Source organism: Pezoporus wallicus, unplaced genomic scaffold (assembly GCF_028554395.1).
Source record: "Pezoporus wallicus isolate ANWC-B61680 ecotype Strahan unplaced genomic scaffold, APGP_CSIRO_Pwel_v1 contig_5552, whole genome shotgun sequence".
NCBI classification, from domain to species: domain Eukaryota; kingdom Metazoa; phylum Chordata; class Aves; order Psittaciformes; family Psittacidae; genus Pezoporus; species Pezoporus wallicus.
The window spans coordinates 4,779,813-4,807,389 of NW_026640754.1; the positions used below are offsets into that span (position 1 = coordinate 4,779,813).

Sequence of the window (27,577 nt, forward strand, 5' to 3'; positions counted from 1 at the left end):
GCCCATTCGCTGCACCAGCCCCATGGATCAGAGCTTATCTGAGCTCTGGGGAGCTCATTTCATTTCTCCCCTGACTGCAGAAAATGAGGCATTTTAATATCAGAACTCTAGCAGCCTTTGGGAAGCAGGGGCACCAGGGCGTGAGCAGGAGCTGCCCCTGTGTCCCATGTTGAAGGGTCCCAGGCACATGTTCAAAACAGGCAGTTCCAGCCTTTCTTCAGTGGTCAATGTGCTGCTCATCCTACACCGCTAAAAATCAGTGCACTGGCAACCACTGCTTTGTGCTCCCCTGCGCAGGGTAGTTTTGCCCCTGCAGGCCATGGCCATACAAAGTGACTCAGGAAGGACCTGCTTCTGATTTCTGAGAGGAACCCCCTCTACATGACCCCTGGGCAGAGGGAGGCTCTCTCAAATTCAAGATTAATTTATTAAAAGTGCTTATCTGTGCCTATGTATCCTTCCCTCCATCCCTCTCTCCCTCCATCCCTCTGTCCACCCATCTGTCCATCCCTCCCTCCATCCATCCATCCATCCACCCACCCATAAATCTCTCTCCCTTGCTACTCCATCCATGTCTTCACCCTTATTGGTAGGCTTTTGGTGGCAAGACTTCCCATAGCAGCTGTGAAGGAGGACAGAATAAAACCTTAATGTCTTTTAAGACAGAGTTCAAGCACTTTTATGAGCTGGATTATGGAACACTGCTGCAGGGGCTGGATGGGATGACCTGGAACACCCCCAAAAACAGTTTTGACATAGAAAATTTTTTTTTTTCCCTTTAAACAGAATGAACTCTGGAGAGCCCTGAGTTTTCCTTGTTTCATACAGCCTCTTTCTGCAAGAACAAATGGGATGGACAAATGCAAATCCCACTGACAAGATGATGTTTAATATCCATGATGTGGGGCGCTTTCCAGCAAAAGACAGGCTCTGTTTTACACAGAAATAGCTGAATGCAAAGGCCCAGCAATTAGTCATGCATTTGAAGAAATACAACCCAGTCACAGGGGCTGAATTTTAGATACTTGCTGCTCCAGTTTGGACAGTGACAAATTAAGGCCCTTAAAAAAGCAGGTGTGGCTCTTGAAGAAGCCCTCTGAGGGCAATTAAACCAGGAAACCAGCTGGTAAGTGTGCAGATGTGACAGCTAGAGCAGCTTCAGAATTAATACGGAGGAGGAGGATGAAGGAGTTAATGGTGTAGGAGATAAGGCAAATGACACAGGGTCTGCTCTCCAAAGGGGGCTGCTCCACGGCAGGTGAAGTGCCTCATCATGTGGGATGGGCAGAGCTGTGACAGCCACATGTCCCCACTGACCTGGAGAGCTGCCCTGCGCCTACCACAGATGGGCTCCAAATGAAGCCCCCACCAAAGGACTGCACAAACCACACCCACAGCTTCCCCCTGTGCCCAGGGAGTGCTGCATTCAGGAGTGTCTGAAGCTGATGGCCTGGGCACCTCTGGTAATGCCTGCATACCCCGTGATGGAAAAGGCAAGCAGCTGAGATTGAGGGTGGGTTTTCCCAAATCAGCTCCAATGAGTCAGACCTGCTCCAATTCAACAGGCAGTATCCAGCCAGGTGTTACATACGGTGCTTCATCGTTCCTGATCATTCACCATCTCCAGTGTTTGTTGTTCTGAATCAGCGTCGTGGTTTAAACCCTAGCCAGACAGCTTGTTCACTCACTCCCAGTGAGTGGTGCCGGGCTGGAAGCAATCGAGGCCCCCCTTGCCAGGTCTCTCCCCTTCCCCACTCCCGGAGGAACGGGGAGGAGGATCGAAAGAGTGCAACTCCTATGGGTTGAGACAAGAACAGTCCAGCAACCAATGTACAACACAAATCACCACCGCTACCACCAACGACAACAATGATGAGAGAAAATAACAAGGGAAGAGAATACGATACCACCGGCCAAGAAACGAGTCCCACCCAGAAGCCCGTGTCCTTCCGGGTAACTCCCAGTTACCCCCCACCCCAGGCATGACGTGCTGTGGTATGGAATACCTCCTTGGCTAGCCTGGGTCAGGTGTCCTGTCTCTGCTTCCTCCCGGCTTCCCCTCCTCCCTGGCAGAGCATGAGCCTCACAAAGTCCTTGGTCAGGGTAAACATCACTTAGCAACAACCGAAAACATCGGTATCACCAGCACCATTCCCAGGCTGGAAGCCAAAACACAGCACTGCACCAGCTACCAAGAAGGAGAAAAATTGACTGCTATTGCTAAATCCAGGATAATCAGCCAAGAAAATGGTTATTTTTCCCCATTGAAAATACATAAAATAATTCAGATACATGTAAAATTTTGAAGGATTTGTAATCTGCTATCAGGGTTACCATTTAGGCAGTGTTAGCAGATGCCATGAAAGCAAACTATGAGTTCCTCATCCTGTTTAGAAAAGGATGCCACCATGATTGTCATCACAATTTCTCTGCTGTTCCTCCCATATTTACTCCTGCTCCACCTCTGTCCACACACCCAGTAGCGTGAGGTACCACTGGGACAGCATTTTGTAGAAACTACCTTCTACCAAAGGGCAGGCTGGGGTACTGGTCCCATTTGCCTCACCAAAGTCTGCTCTTCCCAAGTAATTTGTTGATACATGTCCCTTTCCCACTGTGAATTATATGGGCTATTTCTCAGAAAAAGCTGTTGACACAGATTGCTGCAGATGACTTGTTTGGTTTTTCTCCCCCCCCTTGTCAATAGGAAAGGATTTCTTCCACTAACATTGAGCTTTGGCATCCAATAACCCTTCCAGGAAGCTGAGCACAGCAGTGTTCCTTTTGAGGCTGCTGGAACATGGCAGAGTGGACAAGGTCTTCACCAGTGTCAACCTCTAAATAAAAGAAAAATATCTCTAGTGAAGAGCCGCTCAGCCCCTTGCCTGTCTCTGTGAAGCTCAGTGTTTGAGACACTTCTTATTTTCATTGGCCCTATCTGCAGCACAATGTTGATGAAGCATGGGAAATTTTCCATGTAAAAGGAATTCTCTTTCTGCATTCACCCCCCATTAGCCTTGCTGTTTGTCACCAGTGTGGGCATGACAGGCCTGACAGCTCCAGCCTGGCCAGCATGCCGAATAATAGCTCAGGTGGGCAGCTCTCCCATGGGAAATACCCATTCCCAGTGCCTCTATGCTTGGGCATGGCAGTGATTGCAGCACGGAGAACCTGTTTGGCTTAACAGCTTTCATACAAAGAAATGCATTCTAAGACTGAATAATTTCTCTTATACCGAGGTCAGCATCGGGCCTGGGGCAGGGAGGAGGGTCCCAGCCGACCAGTAACAAGCCCAGCCTCAAAATCCAGTCCTTGCCAAAAATCCTGCAAGGGTGGGACAAAAGAGGTAACCAGAGTGAGCCACAAACACAAACTGAGGCTGTACTGAGCACACCAACTGCAGCTGCAGGGCTGAGACAGCCTCAGCCAGTACTTTTCTCCTGTTTGAAGGGATGGGAATGGGATAATTTAGAGCCAGCAGTAGGTAACCAAAGATGAGTCTTATATAATGATCTGAAACTGTTCTGCATCCGCCTTCCAGTTCCCTGTGACAGCCACAGCTAGACACAGAAACACATCCCAGTGACGTTTAAAAGGTTCCATGTACCAGTGTGGTAAATAGAGCCAGTGCCAAAACTTCCCTGCCTCTGAGGAGAAACAATTGCTCGTTGCTTATCCATCTCTCTCCCACAATCTGTTGTGTCTGGAGACTGCTGCCACATGCAAACATCTGGGATGCATCACGAATCTTCTCCTGCTGGAGAGGGATGTTTTTTTGGACACAAACTAAGCTTAGAGGCACTCTGCAGCCTTTGCAAGGGAACAAACAGCAAGTTATTGCACGTACAATAGGAACAGGGGGAAAGAAGGGAGGCTTTGTTCCAAGACAAATGTGGGAGCCTTGAGGGTGAGCACAACCTTCACAAGCACACAGGGAGGGGAAAGGCTAATGGGTTGAGGCAAGTGATTATGACTTGTGTTTTAGGGGGCTGCCTGAGCAGAGGGGAGTACTGCCAGGAGCACTGAGTGCCTAGCTGGGTTTGCAAGCTGTGCCTAGTTCCTATCTAGAGCATGAAGGATGGCAAGTTGTTCTTCAGGCCAGGAGTTAACCAGGGGTAGGGAGGGTCACGGTACTTGGGCAATAGGGAGGAGGAGCATCCATGGCAGTGCTGTTGGGCAGGCCCTGCTGGGATCCATCTCTACCCCTTCTCACAGGGCTTCTTCCAGGATCCTACCATGTCTGTGAATGGGCACCTCCAGGGGGAGCAAGCCCTGGCTCCACTCCTGGCTGGGCACTGCTCAGGGACACCACATCCTTACAGCACATCAACAGACACAGGTCAGAATGTACCAGTACCAATCACTGTTTGGTTCACATCTGTATGAACCAGGCAGGCACACGTAGCTCCCCACCTCAGCTGGCTTTTGGGAGATGAGCATCCTCTAACCTCCATGTAATGCAGAGGTTTTTGTTTCTTGTCTTGAGTTGATATCCTTCTCAAACTGGTGGTCCCAGCAATGACTCCCAAGCTACAGATGTACATGCTCACGTTCCTCTGTTTCAGTGAAACCTTTCGAGTTTTTAAGCCCTGATACTCTGATTCCCTCATTCTCTGTCTAGACAAAAGCATCTGCCCTCCCTCCCTTCCCCTCACATTGCAGAGACCCCAAGCTGGAAGGAATCTGGGCAGAAGCTGGCTGCCTGATGACCCTTCTGTTCATAGGGACTCATGCCGTGGTTGCACCACTGTCTGCATTATCCATGGCACAAGGCCACAGTAATGAGGCAGAATTCACACACTACATGTCAGTATAGTGACAGAGATTATTTTCTTCTTTTTTACCAAAAAGTAAATGCCAGCCGCCTTCATTTTCACCCCGACATGTGGGACTAACTCAGTCACTCTGCTCTGTCTTGACACCAAAGCTGGTGGTCTTGACTGGCTGGACCTGATGATTAGTTAGCCCTGCTACTAATCTGACGCCAAAAAGGCAGCTTCCTCCTTAGCAACGTCCCAAGTGGCTCATTTAGAAAGACAAACAGCTCTGAAATCTGCAGCGGTCTAAATATTTTAAGCAGTAGTGTTTTATTAGTTTCTGGTTCAAGGAAAGTCCACTTGTCTCCAGGTGAATGTTTTAAATGCAGCAAAGAGCTTTTCAAAACTGTTTGTCATTCTGTGGGGCTTTAGTTTTCTGGGGTTTTGGTTTTTACGTCTACCTTCACAAGTGAGGGGGTTTCTCATCTTGTTTTTTCTGTACAAGCTGTGATTTGGTGAAACCATTATCTGCTGTCTAGCAGTGAAGCACGAGAAATACAGTCTTTCCATAGTGGGTTAAAGGCAACAATAAAACTGTAACAGGCAAAGGGTCTTTAAGGAGGCACAATAAACGTATTGGCTGCTTTAGATCTGAGGACTCTTGAGTTTCTTCATTGTGAATGAATAATAAATCTCTGCTGGTGACTACTTGCAAATAAAACGTTACAGTTGGAACATACAATGACTTTCTTCAGAAATAGGTGGGGAGGAGAAGATGGGACACTTGTGTCGCCTGTGCTGTCAGTGTGCGCAGGAGCCAACGGACGGCAGAGCAATGTCAGAGCTGAGGAGCTTTTCAGGTTTCCTCTCCTACTATGCAGCCTACTGTGCCCTTCCCCACAGTGGGACAAGGTAAGTGTCCTGGGGTCGAGATCCCACTGTGGGCTTTGCACCTCTTTTTCTCAGGCTGGGAACTGGGATGGCCTTGAGCTCTTGCACCACGATGGACAGTGTCCCCTGCTCCTGTGCCTCCCCTGACTGATGCTTCTACCGCAGACTGTGGTGGTTACTGCTTTACTGCAAAGCTCTGCCAGGGCTGTGCCTAGATGAGGGTTACAGCTGATCCCATTACAAGCATCTGAGAACGATCACCAGCTTGTGTTAAACCGCTGAATGCTAACTAGGACTTCTCTGGCAGGTTCACCCTGGGCCTGAGCCAGAGGCAAGCACAGAAAAGCCTAAAGCCTCTCCCCCAACAGCCTCCCTGTGCTGGGGGTGAGCAGCAGCAAGGGCCTGGGCTGCAGGGCTCAGCAGGGAGGGAGCTGAGCCTGGGGTTGGGATCAAGGTGACTGGGGTGGGCTGGGCAAAGAGCAGTAGTGCGGAGGGAGGAGAGGGGCTCGCCACAGAGGCAGCAGCAGCATTCACCTGCCATAGCCAGAAAGGCAAATGCCCTTCTCTGCTGTCCCATCCTGGTCACTGCTCACAGTCCTAAGGCACACCCAGCTCTACAGTTTGCTCTTCTCAGTTCTCAAGTTCAGAACCTTGATGGTTGCTCCTGCCTAGTGGTGCATGGAGGTGTGCACGTGGTGGAAACCACAGCTGTGTAGCAATGGCAGGCTCCTGGTACACGGCTCACAAAACATGGTTTGCATTCAAATCCCTTTGATGCACATGCTGCCCCACAAAATTACTGTCTAGGTCCTTATTTTCCAAACCCCCAGCTAATAGGACACAGAAGTTACATCAGCAAGCGGCACAGCCCGCCTGCACTGAGTGCTCTGCAGTAGGAACTGCAGCACGCTGAGTGTGCGCTGATTGCACTTGCTGGAGTAGTGCTGCTTGGAGCTCAGCACCAGCACTGGTGTACCCTTTCATTCCAGCCTACACACAGCAGGCCGCTGGCTCCTGCTTGTTTTCTCACTGGCAGGGCAAAGCCTGGAGGCACTGGAAGCTGCTTTTGCAGCTTCCCACCAGACTGACCTTCTTCGGCACTTACTAGACACCAAGCTCAACTTTCCCAGGTGCTGACAAGCACAGGGACAAAATGAGAGAGACACAAAGAACTCAAAACAAAAGGCTTCAGGTTTCCATAAGCAAGCAAGCAAGCAAGCAAAGAGGGTACATAACTATGTATTTCAGTGTATGCACAGACATGCTGGTAGATGTATCTACTGTCTCTGCTTACTCTCAAATATCTGGCACCATAGGGTTAAGTTTTCTGCGCTTATTAGGATGAGTGATAAGGAAAAAGACCTAAAAAAGAAGTACTTGGGATTTCCCGTTCCCAGTCCCCATTCATCACTTCTGTGAGAACTGGGCTAAAAATACATTGTTAAAACATGAGGACCTAAAGGCTGGAAGGAAGTTGGTTACTAATGCAAGCTCAGCTATCTTGACACAAAACCACTGGAGGCTATCAAAGTCCCAGCATCTTTGACTCTGCTGCAAAACCCTTCATGTTCCAGTTGCGGTGAACATTGCTGGGGCAATGGTCTCCTTCCTTGCCGTTCAGAAAAGGCCAGTGAGATTCCCCCTATAGCCATTCTCAGCAGCACAGATGGGTATTTTTATAACTGTTTTTCTAAGAATTCACCTGTGGCCTTGCTTGGTGCCCTGAGGGAGACCAATGTCACCTGTTGCAGTGCTGTTCAGGGTTTTGGGTCTCCTCTTTAAGCCTGTAAAGCACAAGGATGCTGGGCTGAAAAACACACAGTCAAAAAAAGGAGCAGCAGTCAGCAGTAAGAAGAGAACAGAAGGGACTGGAAGCGGGGGCATATTTACACTCCTAAACTTTTTTAAGATCACAAACCTGCAACAGCATGGCTTGAAGGGAAGTGCTGACAGGAGCACCTGTCCTGAAGCAGCTGATCACCCTTTCCTCTCTGAGTCTTTCTGATGAGCAGGGAGAGAGAAAAAGAGAAAGTAATGGAAAAGTGGTGAGAAGACACTATAGCATTAGGGTGACATTTGAGAGGGGAGGGTGAGAAAGTGGAGGACATCTCATGTCAAGAAAAGTGTGGATAACAACCCCCCCCCCCCCCCCCCAACCTGAAGGAGGATAAATGTGAAAAAGGAGCAGGAGATTCTGAGAGATGGGAATAAAAGTAAAATGGAAGAAGGACAATACAGAAAATGGGTTGGAAGGAAAACAGCAGAATGACAGAACAGTTGAGACGTGGATGGAGGAAAGTCTAGAGAGGAGACCTTTAAAACATGTTACAGATGTAAGATATCTCTAGATAGAGGGATGGAAATCTGCTGTTTTGACTCAATGCTCCCAGCAGAAAGGCATGATCCAACAGCAAGGGAATAGTTCTTCAGATGAACAGTAGCCCTAGATGTTTTTTAAGTATGTCATATTCCATGTTGCACCATAAACATGTCACTTGCTTAAAATTTTCAGTTCACCTGTCAGCAAAGTATAAAGAGAACTAAAGCCATGTTTCTAAGCAAGTTTTGAAGTGCAAGTTGTGATAGGTTTGGACAACAGTAGCTTCTTTCCAGGTAATGATCAGACTAATCTATCACCTAAAATACAAGCCCTCCATCAGGACAGAAAAAGAAGTGGAGCTCTCTGTGAGGAGGAAACAGTACTTGCAAACTTCTCCAGCAATACTAAAAAAGCCTTGAAAGTCTCATTCTGACAACCACCCAAAATTGGCTTTGCCTGTGCAAGGTCAGTGCCAGCACAAAGCCCTGATCAACCCCTCCCTGGCTTTGGCTTCCCCCCCCCCCCCCCCCCGCCCCATCCCCCAATAATTAAAATTCCACAATTCCAAGGAGATGGAAGGGGAACCAACAAAGACTACAAGCAGCACGGTAATGGTATGTATCACTAGCAGGTGACAAGCCACGGTGCTCAGAACAGCACCTACTTCCAACAGATGCTGTTTTGTTTTTTATCTTGTAAATCTTGCAAATACAGCCCACCTTGGCAAACAGCAGTCCTCAAGGCAAAACTGCAAACTCCTGAAGCCTAAACTTTCTCAAAACCTTCTTCCAAGTGGTGATAGAAGGCAGACAAAATGTTATGTTGTCCCCTTGGGCCTTTCCAATCAGCTGCTGTCACAGTGTGGAAAACAAAACTTACTATTCTTTTTTAAGAATGTGAAAAAACCTCCTTGCTAGAGCCCTTTCTATGGGGTGTATGCACCAGGTCCTCCTTTGGCTCATGAGTATGAAGGGAAGAGGAAAAGAGGGACCTGACAGCTGTTGCTTGGCATCAGGATGCCCCAATGGACTTCTCATTTCCTGGAGCTTGGGTGCACTCAACTGGGCACTCACAGGTTCAGTGGGGATCACACTGCCGCTGCACCCGTCACCTTCATGTCCAGTCCAAACCGGGATGTTTCAAAATTGGCGAATTTTCTCCCATGTGCTCTCACTAGAATGACTCAGAGACCTTTTACAGAGCATACATGAAAACAGCAAGTTGTTAACAACCCTTGTTTTCCTGAGGTATTTGGTTTGTTGTGCAAGGTTTCCTAAGTGAGGGAGAGAAACAGTGTGTTACACGGAAATGTTAAGTATTTTCGCTAAAAACCACCGGTCGGTGCAAAGAATCCACTTAAAACATATAACCAAATGTTATTTAATATTTTAAAAAGTAACACAATCCAAAATGGATATTTCACACAACACTACATAAACAACATGAACACAATATTACCATATGGAGGGACTTTCAAATATAGACTTACAAAAATCCCTGTCCTTTTTTTTTTCCTTTAAATTATTATACTAAGCATGACAAGTAATCATCATTTACAATATGGTACACTGACACAATAAAAACCATGTTACAAATGTGCTGTTATAAATCAGTAACGTTAGGGAAGACATTTCATGAACTGCAATTATTTCATATGAAATACTATACAATATAAACAGAACATCCATCTTGGATGACCTTTACAGCAACCAGAGACCAAGTTAACTTTTTAATTATTTTTTTTCAGTGCAAACACATTTATACAAGGCAGTCTTGGCTGCAAAACTCCCTTCTAACATACAGTAAGTCCCACTTGCATTTATTAACTCATTTAAACCTAATGCAACAGCCACATTCAGTCACTCACAGAAAATTACCTGCAGAATCATGATCCCTTTAAACTTAAATTTCCTCCACATATAAAAGTAACATCTGTGCCAATTACTCCAAGGGCCCTTTCATACTTCTGGGTGGGTGTCCTTTGGGTGGCTCTGACCGCTATACAACACGAGGGCAGGCGTTTCGCTCAAAAGATCTCCCTTCCGAGGCGGAACACGCGCGGTGGCTGTCGCAGCATCCTGGCTGGGTGGCTGTGCCCAGGCTGCCCTTCCAGAGCCACGTGCGTGCGGGTGGCCTTCTGCTCCTTCTCTGCACTTAAGTGTCTCGGGGCGGGGGGAGGAACACGGAAACCCTCAGCTCAGAACTGAGCTTCAATGGAGTTAACGACCCATTCCCATCTCCGTCAGATCCGTGGGAGATCAGGGGAGTTATGACAGATTTGCACCTGCATAAATCACCGTTTAGAGCGCCGCTATATAAGAAGTGTGATAGTCCTGTTTTCTTCTAGCACCAGCTTGGCTTTTGGTGGGTCCACTGCACGCTTCTCATGCAGTACCGATGCACTTTACTTATGCTGGGGGGAACATTTTAGATATATACCCTTTTTCTTTAAAGAACTTTGTAAAAAATAGAACTTTTCTCTCTAATACTGTACAGTTTTCTTCAGAGGAGCAAAGAGAATTGTAAACCGTGGGTGCAACACCAGATTAGGACTGCTATTTGCTTTCTCAGCATAATAATTTGAACAACCATGTCGGAAAGAGCTCTGTGAAATGTATTTGAAAAACAAATTTCTAATTGAAATAACTGCTTCTAAAACCACCGCTGGCAGTACTCATGTGACAGAAAACTTGGTTTTGGCACTGCTAATCCAAAAGTCTTTGCAGGACTGCAAAGTAGTTTCTCTGTTACTTAAACTGAACGTATCAAAGAGCAACTTCAGAGTATAAACAATAAACACTTTGGTTAACTATTAAATTTAATCCAGTAACTTTGAGAAAGCAACTGATTAATAAATTATCCCGCAGACTCTGGCCTTCATGTTTTCCAATGTGCCTGAACATTAAGCAGGGCCAGTGAACCCCACAGGCTTGCCAGGCTTAGCTGGTGCCATGACAAGGGCTTCGAGGCCCTCAGGCAAAAAGGTGTGATGTAAGTGCCAAGTATTATCCATGTTTATGATGCCCTCTGAATACTGGTTTGCTTATTCTCTTTTCTAGTAACTACTGCCGTCAAGCACTTAGGCCATGGTTTTCATTAAAATATTTGTTTTCCAGTACATTTTACTTCTTAAAGTTGAATGAACATTGTTTTGCACATAGCAGACATTTTACAGTGGTGCAAGAAGTCAAATGGATAATGATTTCTTACCTTTTTTTAACTGAAACCCTTAAAATGGCAAAATTAGCTCAACTGATGATTGTGTATTAATTTGCATTAGAATAATGGTACTAGGTTTGCTGAAAGGTGTTCATAAATCAAGATTTGTATATAAATGTGATCTGCTTAGGTTCAACTGCCACTTTCTTCCTTTGGTTTTTGGAAAAATCCTTCTTGCTTCCCTCCTGAAAGGTGGCTTGTTGCAGCTGGCTACTTTTCAAAAGCCAGCTTGATTTTTCTTGGAAACTCGCCCATGTTCTTTGAACAACAGGCACATACCTTGAGTAGGGACCCTACTACTGCTCCCAGCCAAGACAATTAAAGGCTGTTGGTAATTTCCATAGGAGCAAGCATTTCAGATGTACACAACCTAGAGAACAGGGTTTATCATTAAAGGATGAGCTGTTTTAACACCCTTGCCAGTTCAGAGAAACCATGACCTGGTATGTTGACAAAGACGGAGGCAGAATAGGGCCCAAAGCATTTGAAGGCTGCCAAGAAAATACCCAGAGTGTCTTCTGTTAAACCCCAAACCGTCAATCATATTTCACAGACTGTAGATGCTCCTAATTTGCTAAATTACAAATACATTTTCAAGTTCTACCAGGCAGAAATTTTAGCAGTAACTGGGGAGAGGACAGAAGGTTTCAGCCTTCTTTTCACTTTTACCCCAATTATGCAGCCTTGTCAAAGTCTTAAAGTGACTCATCTAATAGCCAGATTTTTAATATTGTAGAAGGAAACTGTGGCAATGGAGACATGATGACTTCATATGCAAGCATTGACACACAAGAGAACGCCATGACCTAATGCTTCAAAGTTTTTAACCTTGCTTTGTACAATACACTTTTCATGTTGCTGCATTTCATCAAATTCATGGAGGTAGTTATATGTGTAAAAAAAATTACCATAAAAGTAACATGTTGTATTATAATAATACATATTAAGTGTGCAAAATGCCGACAGATTTGTGTTGACCCTTTACAGTTGAACACAACACAGATTCAACCTAATCTAACTCTGTAAACCTTTAAATTGATACATTAGAAGAAGAATGATAGATAAGCAACCACGTAATACAAGGCTATGATTTCATCAAAGGATTAGGGTGACATAAAGCACTCAAGCTCCACTCTCGCGGCTTTGTTACTAGAACCTCAAGATGGAATTTCCTTATATTCCATTGTTGATATTAAAAGGAAAAAGAAAAATAAAATTCAAGATTAGAACGTTTCTATTTGAAACTTCTGTTTACATTCCATGTTCCAAGAGTCACATTAATATTGATACAATGCCATGTCAACATTAATATGACATTTATGTTGTCTGCTGGTCTCTGGAAACTTCAGGAAATATCATACTACACAGTTTATACGTATGTACCATCATATTTTGTTGGAATTATGTCCTCTGTACAACCAGCTGCCTGCATAAATTCTGATTCATTTATGACAAATACCTCTCCCAAAGGTGAAATTTGTTTCTGCTGTTCACATTTTAATGCTGCCGTTAGTACTTCAGATCATCACTGTAAATTTCTTTATCGTTTTGACATTTTTATTTACTGAATTGATACATACTACTGATGTCAGAGCTCATCCTGGAAACAGAATCACAGTCAGCCACTGCATAGTATATAACAATTCCCCACAAAAACTCTGACTGTACAGTTTGCATGGAAAAGGTACGGCTAGAGTTACATATTGAATAATAAGATGCGTCATGCAAAGCATTATATGGCAATTAGAGCACATCTTGGAAGGTATGATAAGGCAGAAGGCTAAAGGCCAAGTGACTTTGATAACCAACCAAAAGCACAATAATTTTCTTTATGTGCACTGAAAGGTCTTATTGCTCCTATGAAATGGAAATTATACAGTGAAACCAAGGAAAACAGACCTGTGCATTGACTGGGTGTTCTTGACAGAACAGGAAACTGATTGCGTCCAGAGTTAGAAAGCCATTTTATAAGTAAATGAATGATATCCAACTGTGTAACATAAGGCTTCTGATGACAATGGAGAACATGAGTGAAGCTCAAATGACATTGTGTACAGAGTAATACATCTCACCAGAACCTGATGAAAATACTGGTTTTCAGTATGTATAGTTCGGTTTCATACCTGTGTGCTACAAGAGCTAGACAATGTAAATGTTGATTTGCTTTGCAACAATTTGGGCTGTTGAACATTTTAGTATCTTTATTATTCTTCCACCAATTAATCTGTTCTGATTTAAAGAAAGAAAAAAAAAGTTAAATTTGAAGTCAGTTTGTTGCACTACCAGGTTGCATGAGTAACAGAGCAGAATGTGACCCTACACCTACAAATTACTCTTGGAATTTAGCTATCCTTAGAAGCTACTCTGCGGTAATTAGCACAGTACTAATTACTTTGGAGTAACAGTTTAGGGGAGAGCAATTAGGATATACCATATGAACAGAACTCAAGATTTCTACTGCCAACCATGTGGACACATTTAATTTCTAGAAATCAGATGTGTCCATAAAATGCTAAATTGCAAATAACATCCACTGAATAAAAAGGCCAGAAGTTTATAATTCTCTAAATTTTGTTCTCTGATAATCACTACGATGTATGCTATTTTTAATAGCCTAATTTAGGCATTCTATTTAATAAGCTACATAAAATAGATTTATGTCCTTCCACTAGAAAGAAATCAATTCTTCAGGCCATACTTGTCATTTATATCATAAAGAGTATTTTTGTTCCAAGAAATTAGTTATCCTGACTCCTATATTAATGGCAAGTTGCAATACCGGAAGTGACACAAGAATTAGATTATCTTTTTTAAGTACTTGATTTATACCGAAGACATTTGTTGTATTTTGTGTCACTCCACATTGTGGCTTCATGACAGTTATAACTTCCCCTTCCCTCCCCACTCCCCCCCCATGCAAAGGCCCACCTCCTCATTTGTGAGTATTGAAGGTCAAGTAGCATGTCTCATTAAGTAAACATCTCTCATACTTTTGAAACACAAAGCAGAAGCGTCTCCCTTCCCACCCTCCATACTTGGAAAAAAACAAAACAAACCCCAAACCTCTTTTTACTCGCTTAAATGGGTATCTGCAGAGTTGTGTCACAAGAACGCACAGTGAAAATGACTGACTAGTATTAATAATTCACAGATAGAGCTGAGGTCATCACTTGTCATGTTTGGCATTGTTTTTCCTCATGGTGATCCTGCCTGGTTACTTTCAGCAGTGGCTCAGTTTCTGAAGCAAAAAACAATCAACTCTGCAGCAGAGTTTAGGCCTCTGACCAGGGGCATCACACATCTGTGGCATTTTTTTAAAATGAAGTTGGCAACTGCATGGACATTGAAAATGCAGATTTACACTTACAGTGTCTAGACTTTCATATATGTGCTCAGTTACAATTAAGTGAAGCAAAAAGTGTACATATTATCCCTACTGCTATTCTGTTGCTACAGAGCCGCAAATGTGAAAAGCGATACCTTGAAATAAAGATTTCTTTGTTGCCCCTAGTCTACATAGCAGCACAGTTTAAGTAAACACTAAAACTGTGGTTGAGATGCTTTTTTTTTATTTTTCCCCAAAGATGTAAACATCAGTCCCAGTGTCGTAAACTTTGCTGTATAGAACAAGACAGAAGATCTGAGGCAGGATGACTATCAGACACTAGTGACAGAAGCTTGCAGGCAGTTAGCAGGTTTCTGCAGTTTCTCAGCTTCACTTGTGGGTGGGTCTGCAGTGGCTCGGAAGTTGAATGTTGGGCCCGCGCCACCATGTGCAGGGCTCAGAGCTGGGTTCTGACGTCTGTTGCTTTCAACAATACTTGAAGTGTTGGATGCCAGGCTCTCACGAGTACTAGAACGGAAAAGAAATATGTACACATGCTCATATACGACATGCCTATATATCTAGTGACCAGACAGGAAAGGAGAATAGAGTGTTTTATAATAGGCTTCCTGTGTTTGTATGTAATGTCACATCAATGAACCATCTCATTTTGACAGTACACATATGTTCCTCCAAAATGGGTTCCAGAGGTACTCAGCAGTCATCATACTGTAACATAGGCATAGCACTAAGTTGAGCTGAAGCTGTCACACAAACTGGAAGCTGAACCAGTACCAAGCATCTGGATTTTTCACTCAAGGAAATAGCTTCCATTTTGCATATGGAATATATTAATTTTCTTCCCTGACTGATGCATTTTTGCAACATAACTTCATCAAATCAGCTCTGTGATTAAGCAGAGCTAGGAGAGCAATCATGTAACACAGCTTCCTTTATTGTCTCCTGTTCTACTTACGTTTTTGTACACAAAATATTAACTAAAAATGGTACTTTACATTAAACCCACAATGCTTCTGAATATAACATTTAAATTTTGCTTTGAAGCTGAAGCAACTGCAACTGATAAGATGCTGACAAATCTTAACTGCCTCGTCTGTGATCATGCTCTACACAACAACTAGTGCTGCTATTTCATTCATTAAATGGACAACATTCCTTCAGTTCTAACATGTCGGTTATCCATGGGAGGGACAGAACACTGAGCACTTTTAAAGACTAAACCTTTTAATGATACATCTAATTATGTACACAGAGGAGCCTGTATTTTAGTCTTTTAAAAAGACAGCTTTTAAAAAACTCAGTCAAGATATGCTACGGCTAGTTTTACCGCTACTACATTTTGTTATCTTTCTGCTCTTAATATTTTTTCATCTCCAAAGAATGTGTTCCTGTGCAGACATATTTGTTTTACAAACAGTCATGTGGCCCCTGATTATGTATCCTTCCCTACTTCTTTGCAAAATGACATCACCACTTGCTATGGAGATGCTGACAGAATACATTTAGAAAACTGAATGGGTTTCTTAAATAAGCACTAGAAACAAAGATACTAATGACAGAATTTCATAGTCAGTTTAAAATCAACCTAAATTTACCTGCTACTGAAAGGGGCAGCTCTTGCCTGCCTTGTGTGGACCTGACCCTGCCACATGTTCCTGCTGCTTCCCTGATGCTGAGCCTTGCAGCCAGCCAGATCAGGGACTGCTCTCAGTTAAATACTAGCCCTAAGAAGAAAAAAAAGAACAACAAAAAAAAAAAGATTAAAAAAAATTAGTACTAGCATCAGAGGAAGAGTAGGAATGAACACCTTTGGATGTGGCAGGGGAGAAATGTGTCAGTGCATGGCACAGGGGAACGAAGAAACAACTTGGTTAGCTGTAGGGAGATTTAAATCATCTTAAACTGACTAAATCTGGAAAATCAATTATGCTTTTAGGAAAACTCCCATATATCTTTTAAATTGGTCAAATTGGTTCTGATCATCTTCTGCCAATTATCACCTTATTGTCAATACTTCCAAACAGCTATGATGGCTGATACACACAGCAAGAGATCTCTGTGAGCTGCAATGACGTGTGGTGCACTTCTGTTCCTCAGTTTTTGATTCCCCTCCCTCTGCTTCTTAATGAAAATAGATGCAAACTTTGTTTTTCTGAGATCATTCAGTATTATATCATTCTTTATGGGACCACCAATTCCAGATCTTCAAACATTTTCAATTCTGGTATTACAAACTGACCATAACAACATGTATACACAAAGACTGCAGTGAGAATTTTGCATGCAGAGTAATGCTAAGATTAGCTCTTTCTTTAGGTGACAAATGAGCAGCAGTATTATATAAGCTCTAAAAATAAAGGAATAAAATTAATATTGACATCTAAGTTTTATTATATATACAACTTGCATAGAAGCAATGAACAAAAGACTCTGAGGTTGTCTTCCCAATGGTGATGCGCTCACGAATTAACACACAAAATAATTGAAGTCAAATGACCATTGTAAATCTCTTTAACTGCACCCTGGGTTTTCGGGGTTTTTCTGTTTGTTTGGGGTTTTTTAATGCCCCTTTTTTATCACACTTTAAAAATACACTTTTTCTTTCACAGTGTGGAATTGGTAGTTTTGATTCCCAAAGCAACACTGTACATTTCAATTTAAATGAAAATATACCACTGCTAGAAGAGTCTACCTGAGGAATATCACTACATGCACATCCTGTTCTTTTATTCTTCCCTAGGCATCTGCTAATGGACATTGTCAGATCTAGGTGAATCTTACCAGATGGATGCTGGGTGGCTTTTTTGTATTTCCTGGAAAAAGGTTGTGCAGTTCATTTCTGTTATAAGGCAGGAAAGTAAAACAGGATTGCAATTATAGCCAAAGGGCTGAATTCACCCTCAGCTCAATATATTTTTATAGACTTATACGAAGAAATGACCAAAACTCAGCAAAATTATCCAGTTTAATAACTCTGATGCAAAGCTCATGAAAAAGCCTTTGAAATATCCAGACTATCCATTGGTCTTACAAAACAAATATGCAAGAAAACCACACAAAATGTTGGCTTTTTTTTTTTTTTTTTAAAAAGGCTAACTTTATGTGGCCTTGCCAAAAAAAAAAGGCATTTGTTAATAACAGTAAAATAAAAGAAATGCATAGAACACAATGATTATTAAAAGCTGCTTATTTGCTCTCCTTTTCATCTAAACAAAGCGGTATAGCAGCACTAAATCCAGTATGCTCGGCATGTTCTGGTCTCTTGCTAAGTTTAACATCAACAGAAATTTTAGCTTTTGTGTAAATAAGTAGGGAATGAAATGTCTACCTTTGCATTAACCAGAGACATACATCTGATATTCAGCTAGCATAAGTAGTCTAAGAACTGAGTTTTATCCAGTCAACGTCCTATCCTGAAGGTGAAATGCACTCTGCGGAGTGAGTCAGGCTGTGCAAGAATGAACCACCACCCCACACTCCCCCACAAAAACTGACTGCAAGTATAGCACTTCAGCTAAAAGAAGAGATTACATTTAAAAGAGAACAGTGCAAATTGCTGCGTACAAGATGCAAGATGGTATGTGAGAAAGATGCCAAGCATCTGCAGAACAATCAGTAGCAAGAACAAACTCGAAACCTTCTTAAGTTTCTTTTTTAAGCTGGGCTCACCTTAAGTGGGACAATTTACTCAAATTATTTTTCAAACCTTTTACTCAGGAAAATGAAACATATGTTAAAAGCCAGCTCTAGTTTGATAATCACTGCATGCTGCAGCAGGCCCAGTAACTGCTGCCTTGTCATTAACATCAAGTGGGAGTAGCCATGTGATGTGACTTTAACTGAAAATGAAATTCAGTCCTGTGTAGAAGCAGGAAATTCTTTGCGTGCCTGTCTGAGAGCCTTCACTGGAGATTAAAGAAATAAAAGTAATTCTGAGGAATAAGAACACCTTGCAGGGGGGAGAGGGAAGGGAGGGTGGACACAACATACCAACCAAAAAAACCCCAAAACCGCAATTTTCTTTCACCTAATAAAAATCCAGTCTTGGAGGTTTTATTTTTAAACAGAGACAATAAATAATTAAAGCTTAAGTAAAACACTATAAAAGAATTACTATTGCAAATGATTTCTGTGCTCTTGGAGTCACTGTTCTGAACTCTGATGGGTTGCTATGCAGGGCAAACAAAGGCAGTCAAGCTCCATCCCAGTAGGGACCTAGGACTGTCAAAGGTCAGAGAGAAGGAAGAAGGCTTGCGTGGAGGATTCTGAACCTGGAAATGAGCTTGTGAAATCTCCAAGACAGGGAACACACCAGCAACTCCTCCCTATGCCTGTAAGACTCCTAGTACACTGAGACTTCCATGACGCCCGATATCACTGAAATGGAAATGACTAACCAGCACCACCACACACAAGCATCTGGACTCTTCCCCAAATATCTCAGAGGCATAGCACCCCCCTCTCTGCTGATGCAGTGCTGGGCCACTTCTGAAGTTCAAATATCCTGAGCACTTTCAGCTCTGTGGGGAGAGTAGCTTTTCCAGTCTCAACAGTTTGCAATGGTGATAGGGACACTTCCACAAATTTTCAGAAAAGAAACAAAATGCCCAAACCCAAACCAATCATCATGGCTTTTGTTCTGGTTTGTTGGTTGGTGGGGTTTTTTGTCTGAGCCAAAAATTATGCTGCTTAGTTATGTCTAGTCCTCCAATTAGTCTTGGTAGTATCTTAGAGGGAAAGGGAAGGGGGGAGTATGCAGCAGCTCATCCCATCTATTCTAAATGCAAACACAAGTTCAATAAAGAAAAAAATGATGCAAGGGAGTTTTCAGCAAACACAAAAAGTAACACAGTCAGTGCCGCAACGGTTATTGGCTGCTTACACTGAAACCCACACGTCTGAATGGCAGATTCTAGAGCTGTAGAAAACAGTCTGAAAATGTGAAATTGTTTAATACAGCCCTATATTCTGTCACCAATATCACACACACATATAAATGGAGCTTTCTAGTCTGCAAAGCTGCAATGAATGTGGCAGTCCTACCGTGGAGAGTTGAACCCGCTGTCCACAGTAATGCTGCTGCTGTCCATGCTGTCCAGGCGGGCTGAGTGAGTGGCTCTCTGGTTGTTGCTATTGTCTGTTTCCTTTGGGGTGAGAAGAGTAAGATTCTTCTCAAACTTCCGCTGCAAATCCCTCTCCTTTTCTCTCTCTAGGAGCCACTGCATCGTACCAACATCATCCCTGTTCTTTTCATCCTCGGCATTTTTGTTGGTTCCTTCCTCTGAGTCGTCATCATCAGATACGTTGTAGTAGTCAAAGGAGGCCTCCTGGTTTCCAGCTGTCTCTTGCTGTCTCTGAGAAACGGGCATGACTTGTGTAACTGAGGTTACTATCGCTTGTTCAAGTTTCTCACATCTGACTGGCAATGTGTCCGAGGGGGTCTTTTGATGGGGCTTTAGCAGGGGTGTGCTAGACTTATGATAACTATTCACAGAAAGAGTGTTGTGCAGAGGTTTAAAGAGTGTATCCTTGCTAAATATTTCTTTCCTTTTATCAAGGCTGCTTGATTCAGCACTATGATGTTGAACAAGCCGCCCATTTGCAATCACCTCTGGAGTTTGGCCAGCAATCACTGAACCACTGCTTGGGCCCTTTGGAGACTCCTCTTTGTGCACCCCAGGCTCCCTAGCAATATGCTGAGACTGTCTTTCTGAGGGAGTAATTTTTTTGAGCCCATCTGTCCCTGTCAGCGTATCATGATCCTCTTTATTCTTTCCCAGTGGTGATGGAGCAGTAAGCACAGTCTCACTGGATGTGTTGCACTGAAAATAGTCATCAACTGCAGATTTTGTTGTGCAGGAGTTGAGCTCGCTATATGATGGCAAATTCTCTGTAGGCTTGCTTTGTTCCAATAGGCTACAAGAACTGGGGGTTTCTACACTGCCACTAGCTTTCTCAGGGACGCAAGTCTCTTTGTAGCTTGCAGATGAAATCAGAGCCCTTTGATGACTGAGTGACTGAGATGGCCTTAACGTACTATCATCAATGTAAGTTTGGCTAGTAGTTTGGTCATCCGGGCTACAGCCTTCACCCATATCTTCAGGTGTGCCTAAAGTAGCTGAGCCCAGAGGTCCCTTGGAGTTATCCATGGATCTAGACCTTTCTTTAGCCTTACTGGACCGCTCATTCCTTGATCTTCTATCCTGTGTATGGCTGTGGCTCCGGTGGACCTTGGAGTGGGAGCTTCCCCTGGAAGGTTCAGGGAAAGGCATTTCAGTTCTTCTTTTGGCCAGCTCACCAGACACGTCCCACTCTGGTGTCATGGGAAAGTGAGATTCAATCATGTTAGGATTGCTGTGCATTATAAAATTATCTCCCTTGTGCTCTATTATAAAACAGCCTTCTCGTGGGGATCGAGTCAAGGGATCAAAGAACTCATACTCCCTTTCAGCAGGTATATCCAAATGAGAGCCATCTGATGGGTCTCCTTTGGACACCCGAGTCTTGCTGTGTGACCTTGATTTCCCATGAGACTTTCTGTGATTCCTGCTCTTTTTACTTCGTCCACTGTGGTGAGCTGAAGATCCTGCTTTGCTTCGTTGAGCTTTTTCTTCTTCAAGTTTCTTCATTAGTGCAGTGTGCCTCATGACATTTTCCACAGTCAAGTCTGGGTTAATGCGCCTGATAATCTCCATTTCTACCTCTCTAGGTATAGTGCTAGGAGTGTCCTCGTCCCTTAGCGGCCACTCCTCTGGAGGAAACTGGGCAGAGAAATTTGCCAACTGTTTTGTCTTGTCCTTCTTAAAACTTAACCGGAATAATTTGAGTCCGAATTTCTTAGACTGCTTTTCTACATCCTTAGGCTTTGTGAGTGTCTCTGCTTTATATGAAAAATTGACAGTACTTTTACTTTTCTCAGTAGGTGGAACTTGACATAATGAAGGAGGACAGTATGAGTCTTTACAGTCTTTTGCTGATTTCCTCTGTAGGGTAGATGCATGCATGCTGTGCATGTCTTCTCTGCAACAATGGCAGGAGTCGCAGTGGTTTTTGGGTAGTGTTCGGTCCCTGACGCATCCCGAGGTGGAGGGAGTTATAGTTCCTTGTTGTGGAGAGGTACATTGAGACCTGTCAGGTATCCTCTCATCCAAATGGTACCATTTACTGTTAGTTCGTATGAGAGATGGTGTTATAAAGTAAGTCTGTGGGGTTACAATGAAATAGCCATCCGGAGTTGGGTATATTTTCCTCTCCCGTACAAGCATATTCAAGGTATGTCGAAGGATTTCTGGACTGGGTGTTGGAACTCCTAGAAATGACAGTAAACATATATCAGGGAGTACATAAAACCATACAGGAGGACTCTCTGGCTCCTCCCTCCCCAACAAAAACCTGGTTTTCCCAATGTGCAAACTGGAATATGATGAACAAACAACTCCAGTAAAGCATTTTGTTAAGCATTCTCTCGTCTGTTTGTTTTCCCATTTATCTCTTACACTTCAGACATGTCAATTATTAATTAAATAGAAAGGAAGCCATTAATGGAGTGTTAAAAAGAAAAAAGAGAGAGAGAACTTCTAGTCACTTCCATTCTGCAGGTGACCTTAAGATACAAGATGACATTACTGGAAGCCAAAGGGTGTCAGGGGAAACGTTTCACTTTTCTTCTTCTTCCAATTAAATATTTACATCCCAGTTCACCAGAACTATTTATTGTAATGCCCAGTCATGTGTACAACAGTGGTTGTTACTCTGGATGCCTAAATTGTTTTTCCACATATGAATACTACACAGAAAAAACCCATTCCCCCAGTCTGTGCCTTTATCACAAACCTGAACAGATTTGTTCATGTTTCAATTATAGCATCTTATAAAAAAAAAGACACATCCTAAGTGATACAGTTCATCTTACCCAGACTTTTCCACTATGATGGAAGTTACAGATTTAGCTACTGAAAATTTGCTTCTCAGAGTTACCTGCCTTTCATGTCAGATGTGAGGAACACTCCCTAAGTGCATATATTACATATGGAGACAGGGACAAGTATGACAACTCTGCATCAATGCCACATCAGCCACATAGTAGATCTGGCATTGTGAGCACAATCCTTCCCACCACCAGTACTCCCACTGGGTTCAGTGGTGCAGGACCAAATCTGCTGTGCACAGGATTAAGTTCCATCTAGAACTGAGGAAACAAGAGATTTTTCAAAAGCTTGTTTAAAAAAAAATCCGTTTATGCTGAATAAGAAATAGAAATCCTTCAAAATTTTCAGTGGAAAAAGCTATCTTCAGTCAATACTTTCTGTTGACTCAAATACATTTATATTTTAACTTAATACTGGGTACTGACCTGGTTTACATTTTTAGAAGCAGAGAAATTTTTTTCTAGAAGTTTAGATGGTCTATTTTAAAGCAAAAAAGTAAATATTATTTACTCTGGGTCTTAGTTTTCAACAAAATCAATTAAAAACCAAACCAACCAACAACCTAAAGTGGGTTGAAAGGGACCTCATGAAGTCATCTGGTCAACACCACTACTCATAAGGAGACCAACTCAGCTCCAATTGGTCAGGGCCTTGTCAAGTTAAACTAACTATCCTAAAGAACAGAAATTGATGGAATAACATATAGAGTCATAGAATAGTTAGGGTTGGAAAGGACCTTAACATCATCTAGTTCTAACCCCCTTGCCATGGGTAGGGACACCTCACACTAAACCATCTCACCCAAGGCTTCATCCAACCTGGCCTTGAACACTGCCAGGGATGGAGCATTCACACCTTCCCTGGGCAACCCATTCCAGTGCCTAGCCACCGTAACAGGAAAGAATTTCCTCCTTATATCCAATCTGAACTTCCCGTGTTTAAGTTTTAACCTGTTACCCCTTGTCCTGTCACTACAGTCCTAATGAAGAGTCCCTCCCCAGCATCCCTATAGGCCCCCTTCAGATACTGGAAGGCTGCTATGAGGTCTCCACACAGCCTTCTCTTCTCCAGGCTGAACAGCAAAAACATATGCAAAAAAATGTCAACAAAGCATATACTTTATGGAAAATTCTCAAGCAGGTGTACTCGTCACAAACAGAATATCTCCAGTGGCATAGTGTCTGCTCACCAGCTCTTCTCCCACGTGTCAAAGGTTGGAGCCTGCAAGCTCACTGATCTCCCTGTGTTAGCAAGCATAAGGGTGACAGCAAGGGCTCTGGCACTGTGACCAACGCACTGTCAAAAGATTAGTGACAAGAAATAGGAAAGTTGTACCAATTCCTTAGCTCACCCTCTTCCTTGCTACTGTGTTGCAGGCAACACAGTAAGTATTCTTATGTCTAGCTTTGAATGTTGTTTGAATTTAGAGACATGACCATACTGCTCATGACCAGTAATATCTGTAACTAAAAATCTTACAGTGGAAACAGCAAAGTGTTAGGACTAGCATGGACACATGAGTGAAAGCATTTACAATAGAGAAGGTGCCAGCAAGAAGTACATGGGGGCAGTAAATATATTTCGTGCATAGTCCACTGAGCTGAAAGACTTGAGCTAATCCAGACACAGGAAGCAGAAGAGGTAAAGAACGGATAGAATTTGAGAGTATAACTGAGAGTGAAAACTGGAAGAAATATGCAAATGAAATGAAGAATCAGGAATGTGCATTTTCTCCCCCTTTCATGTGGTGTCCACAATTTATGTGATAATCCTAGGAAGACTAACAAAGAGCCCCCAGAACTGTTGGATGAGCAAACATGCCAGAAATGGCAACAGATGGGAAAAGCTGAAATCCAAAGAGCTGGGGAAAAAAGGACTACTCCTCCCTAGTCCACAGTCCCAACTCTTTCTACAATGAAGAGCAATATGCTGAGCTTCCCCTGGACTGTGAGGCAGTGGCAATTGGCGAGCCCTCCACATAAGCTTTCAGAAAAGCACAGGACATGAAGAGTGATTTCAATTCCCATAACAACCACCAGTCATCATCTAAACTCTTCAGTCCTGCGGTGTCTGCTTGGGTAATACCATCCCTTTTACATTTTGTCCTACATCACCACAAGTGGATGATCCTGAACTCAAACTCATGTGACTCTTGATACTGTGCTGAAAATGCACTGCAGGGTCCAGTCCTGGTCCAACTGAGATGCACTGACTGTGCATCTGCAACCTGACTGATCCACTGCACTTTTCAGGAGCTTACACAACAAAAGCTCAACACATACCGATCCTTTGGCTGTGAGAACTTGGTTCTTCATCCTTATTTTTGCTTAACAACTTTTCTTAACATACGGTTACAAAAACATTGGAACAAAAATAAGAGAGAGGAAAACATTCTCCAGGAGTTTACAGAAAAGTCAAAGAAAGAGATTCAAACGGATCTTTGATGTTTTACACTAACTTAGGCAAAAATGCACAGCAAATATACGGTAAAAATAGTAATATGTACCTTCCACCCAGTAAACCATAATGACTACAATGTGTTGAGTAAATGAGTCTCTAAGCACTGGATGCACAGTACTTACATTAATTGACTAAGTCCTGAGAACAGAGAATGTGCAGATAAACACCATTAGAAAAAAGAAAAAAGAGTGTGCCTCGGCAGTCAATGATGCTGTGAAGTCAATCGTGTCAGTCTTCTCTCTGGAGCTGGGGACTATCACTTTTATTACTCCGAGCATATAGCACATCCCTATGGTTCACTAAGCCAGCAGTGATGATGGCAGATGCGAATCTCTGGTGCTCAGCATTGCCAGCTAATTCTAGGCCCTAACTCAAATTAGGCTTTCCTCCATGTTGGACAGGAGCAATGACGCTACTGTGGCTCCCACCGTTCCTATTTTAAATACAAATTTCCTGGCTTTCTCAAGACTTTTCTCTTTACAGCAACCTGCCCACACCATGTGTGTAAGTAACCTATCCCACTGCATTCAGAAGTCTCCTTATGCTCTCCCTTTTTTCCATTAAATAGGGACAAGAGGATAAAACCCAGTAGTTTAAGAGACTCTAGCATATAAAATACTTCATGACAGCAGTGGTGTTATTTAAGATTATGTAGTGGTTTAATAATTCAAAAGCAGAAACTGTCTGGACACTGAATCATCAGACATGTACATTTTCTGCATCTCAAGAGAGTCTACTATGCCATCCACTGAGCTTTCAGACAGAAGATTATGTCTTGTTTGCTGCTCACAAAGAACACTGACCTAGAGCGAACTCAGTTAATGTAAAACACTTAGTTTAAGTGCTACATATACATTTCACGTATTTAAAGAGTGAGTAGTTATGAAGGTGAATGTCAGAGGAATTTGCCAGCTTTCAGGAATCAGTTTACTTCAAAAGCAGCCTAATGCAATATATAAGCATTTAATACACCAGAATTTTGAACACCTTAAAATTATTTTAAGAAGTACATGGTCAGAATTGGAGGAGGAAAAAAAAAGGTGTGGTGGGGAAATCCTTAACTAAAGGCAGTACAGACTAAGGCTTGATGCTTTCTTCAGCCAGGCTCATACAGATAGGAGGGGCTGGCTGCCAAACACAGGAACAGAGGTTACATTCTTAGCTCCTTATACTGGATTTAAAAGATTCACTTTTAATGTAAGGGATTTAAACCATGGTCAATAAATTACAAAGTAGGGCTCTACAAACATCTCATTGTTTATTTCTAAGTTAGAGTAATGGGAGCACATGCAGCAGGAGCCCTCTTGCTTTTCTAAAAACCTGACAAACAACAAAAGCCACCAATAAGATGTGCATTATCATCACAAAGTTTTTCAATAAAATAAATTCATGAAAAGTACATCTGAAGTAGTATTTAAATGGTGTTAACTCTGCTAAAATGATTTTCTCCTGAGCTGATGCTAAGGCTTAACAAGGGATAAAAGAAATACTCTGATTGGCTCATGAAATACTAGTTAAGGATGTGGAGTGGTTGCTATGTGATGTTATAAATAATTAGCATACCTTATTTCAGATATAGCCATGGCCCAGATTTATGCCTGCACAATGGCTCAGCAAACTAGAGGGCTAAACTGCAAGTGTAAGATCCTGCACTGAGGAAAAAGGTTTATTATTCTTAGGCAGTTTGAGAACAGCATTTGGGGTCTTAGGAAATTTACAGACTCCATGAAACGCAGTGAAGCATCTGTTCATTAAAACACAAACAACAGAGGCAGACAAGTGCTGCTGCAGAGTGAGATACAGAGAGGTTATATGACAATGGCAGATACATTTACAATGGCAATGCTCTCTCCTTCCTCTCAGAGCATCAGCACCTAATTAGGAAAATTAAACTATCAGAATATGGGAGAACATTAGATATTTTAAAATAGCCACAGCGAATATAAGGGCTCAAAAAGCCATGTCTGATTTATGAGAGTCTAGACAGACAAGTGAAAAATATCAGTACAAGAACAGGTTCTGTTTATTGGAAAGGACAATATTTTTGGATAATGCTCCTACACCAAGAGAACATGTATGTGTTAAACATGTCAGGGCTGGGAGAGAAAGGTATTTTTGTCGAGAGGAAGAACTGGACAACAAGGGGTGGCTTAGTGGTGGGTTTGTTTTTTTTTTCAGATAATTTTCTTTACATTTTGGGAAGTGAGGTAGGAAAAACAAGGCTCTCCTTTTTTTAATCTCAGACTTGAGAGATGCACATGTTCGTGGCTAGTGGAAAATAAAAAGGCAGCAAGAGACTGCGTGCTAACTTGCCTCAGGCTGCTTCTGAGCAGAGTCTACAAAATAATCCAGCCTGCTGAATTGTCTTTGATGCATGGTCCTATCTAGCAAGAATAGCACAACACACAAGTCATGCTCCCGGGAAACCCAAGGGATGCCCCAATAAATTATCATTTCCACCATACAATAATGGTTATATAAAAGTATTGAGAGAATCATTGGAAAAATACTTGCAAACTTGACTTGGAAAAAAATCATCAAAATTAATTAAGATGGAATTATAATTGTGAACTTTGTTTTCTTTGCATTCTATCCCTTACAACTTTTACTCCTATTTTCAAATCAGCCAAGCATACTCAAAAAAAACCCCCGATAA

General features: G+C 42.6%; 1 protein-coding gene across 7 annotated transcripts in view; it reads right to left on the reverse strand.

The window, feature by feature from the left end:
• Positions 1-9,332: 9,332 nt before the first annotated feature.
• The window catches only part of STOX2 (storkhead box 2), a 149,737-nt gene continuing 131,492 nt past the window's right edge, over positions 9,333-27,577 (reverse strand). For all 7 annotated transcript variants that reach the window (XM_057420241.1, XM_057420248.1, XM_057420246.1 and 4 more), the window contains 2 exons: positions 19,577-21,842; positions 9,333-15,040 (listed from right to left, as the gene is read on the reverse strand). In XM_057420241.1, coding sequence (XP_057276224.1) covers positions 14,845-15,040; positions 19,577-21,842 — 2,462 coding nt within the window. In that variant the 3' untranslated portion in view covers positions 9,333-14,844. The remainder of the gene's footprint in view (positions 15,041-19,576; positions 21,843-27,577) is intronic.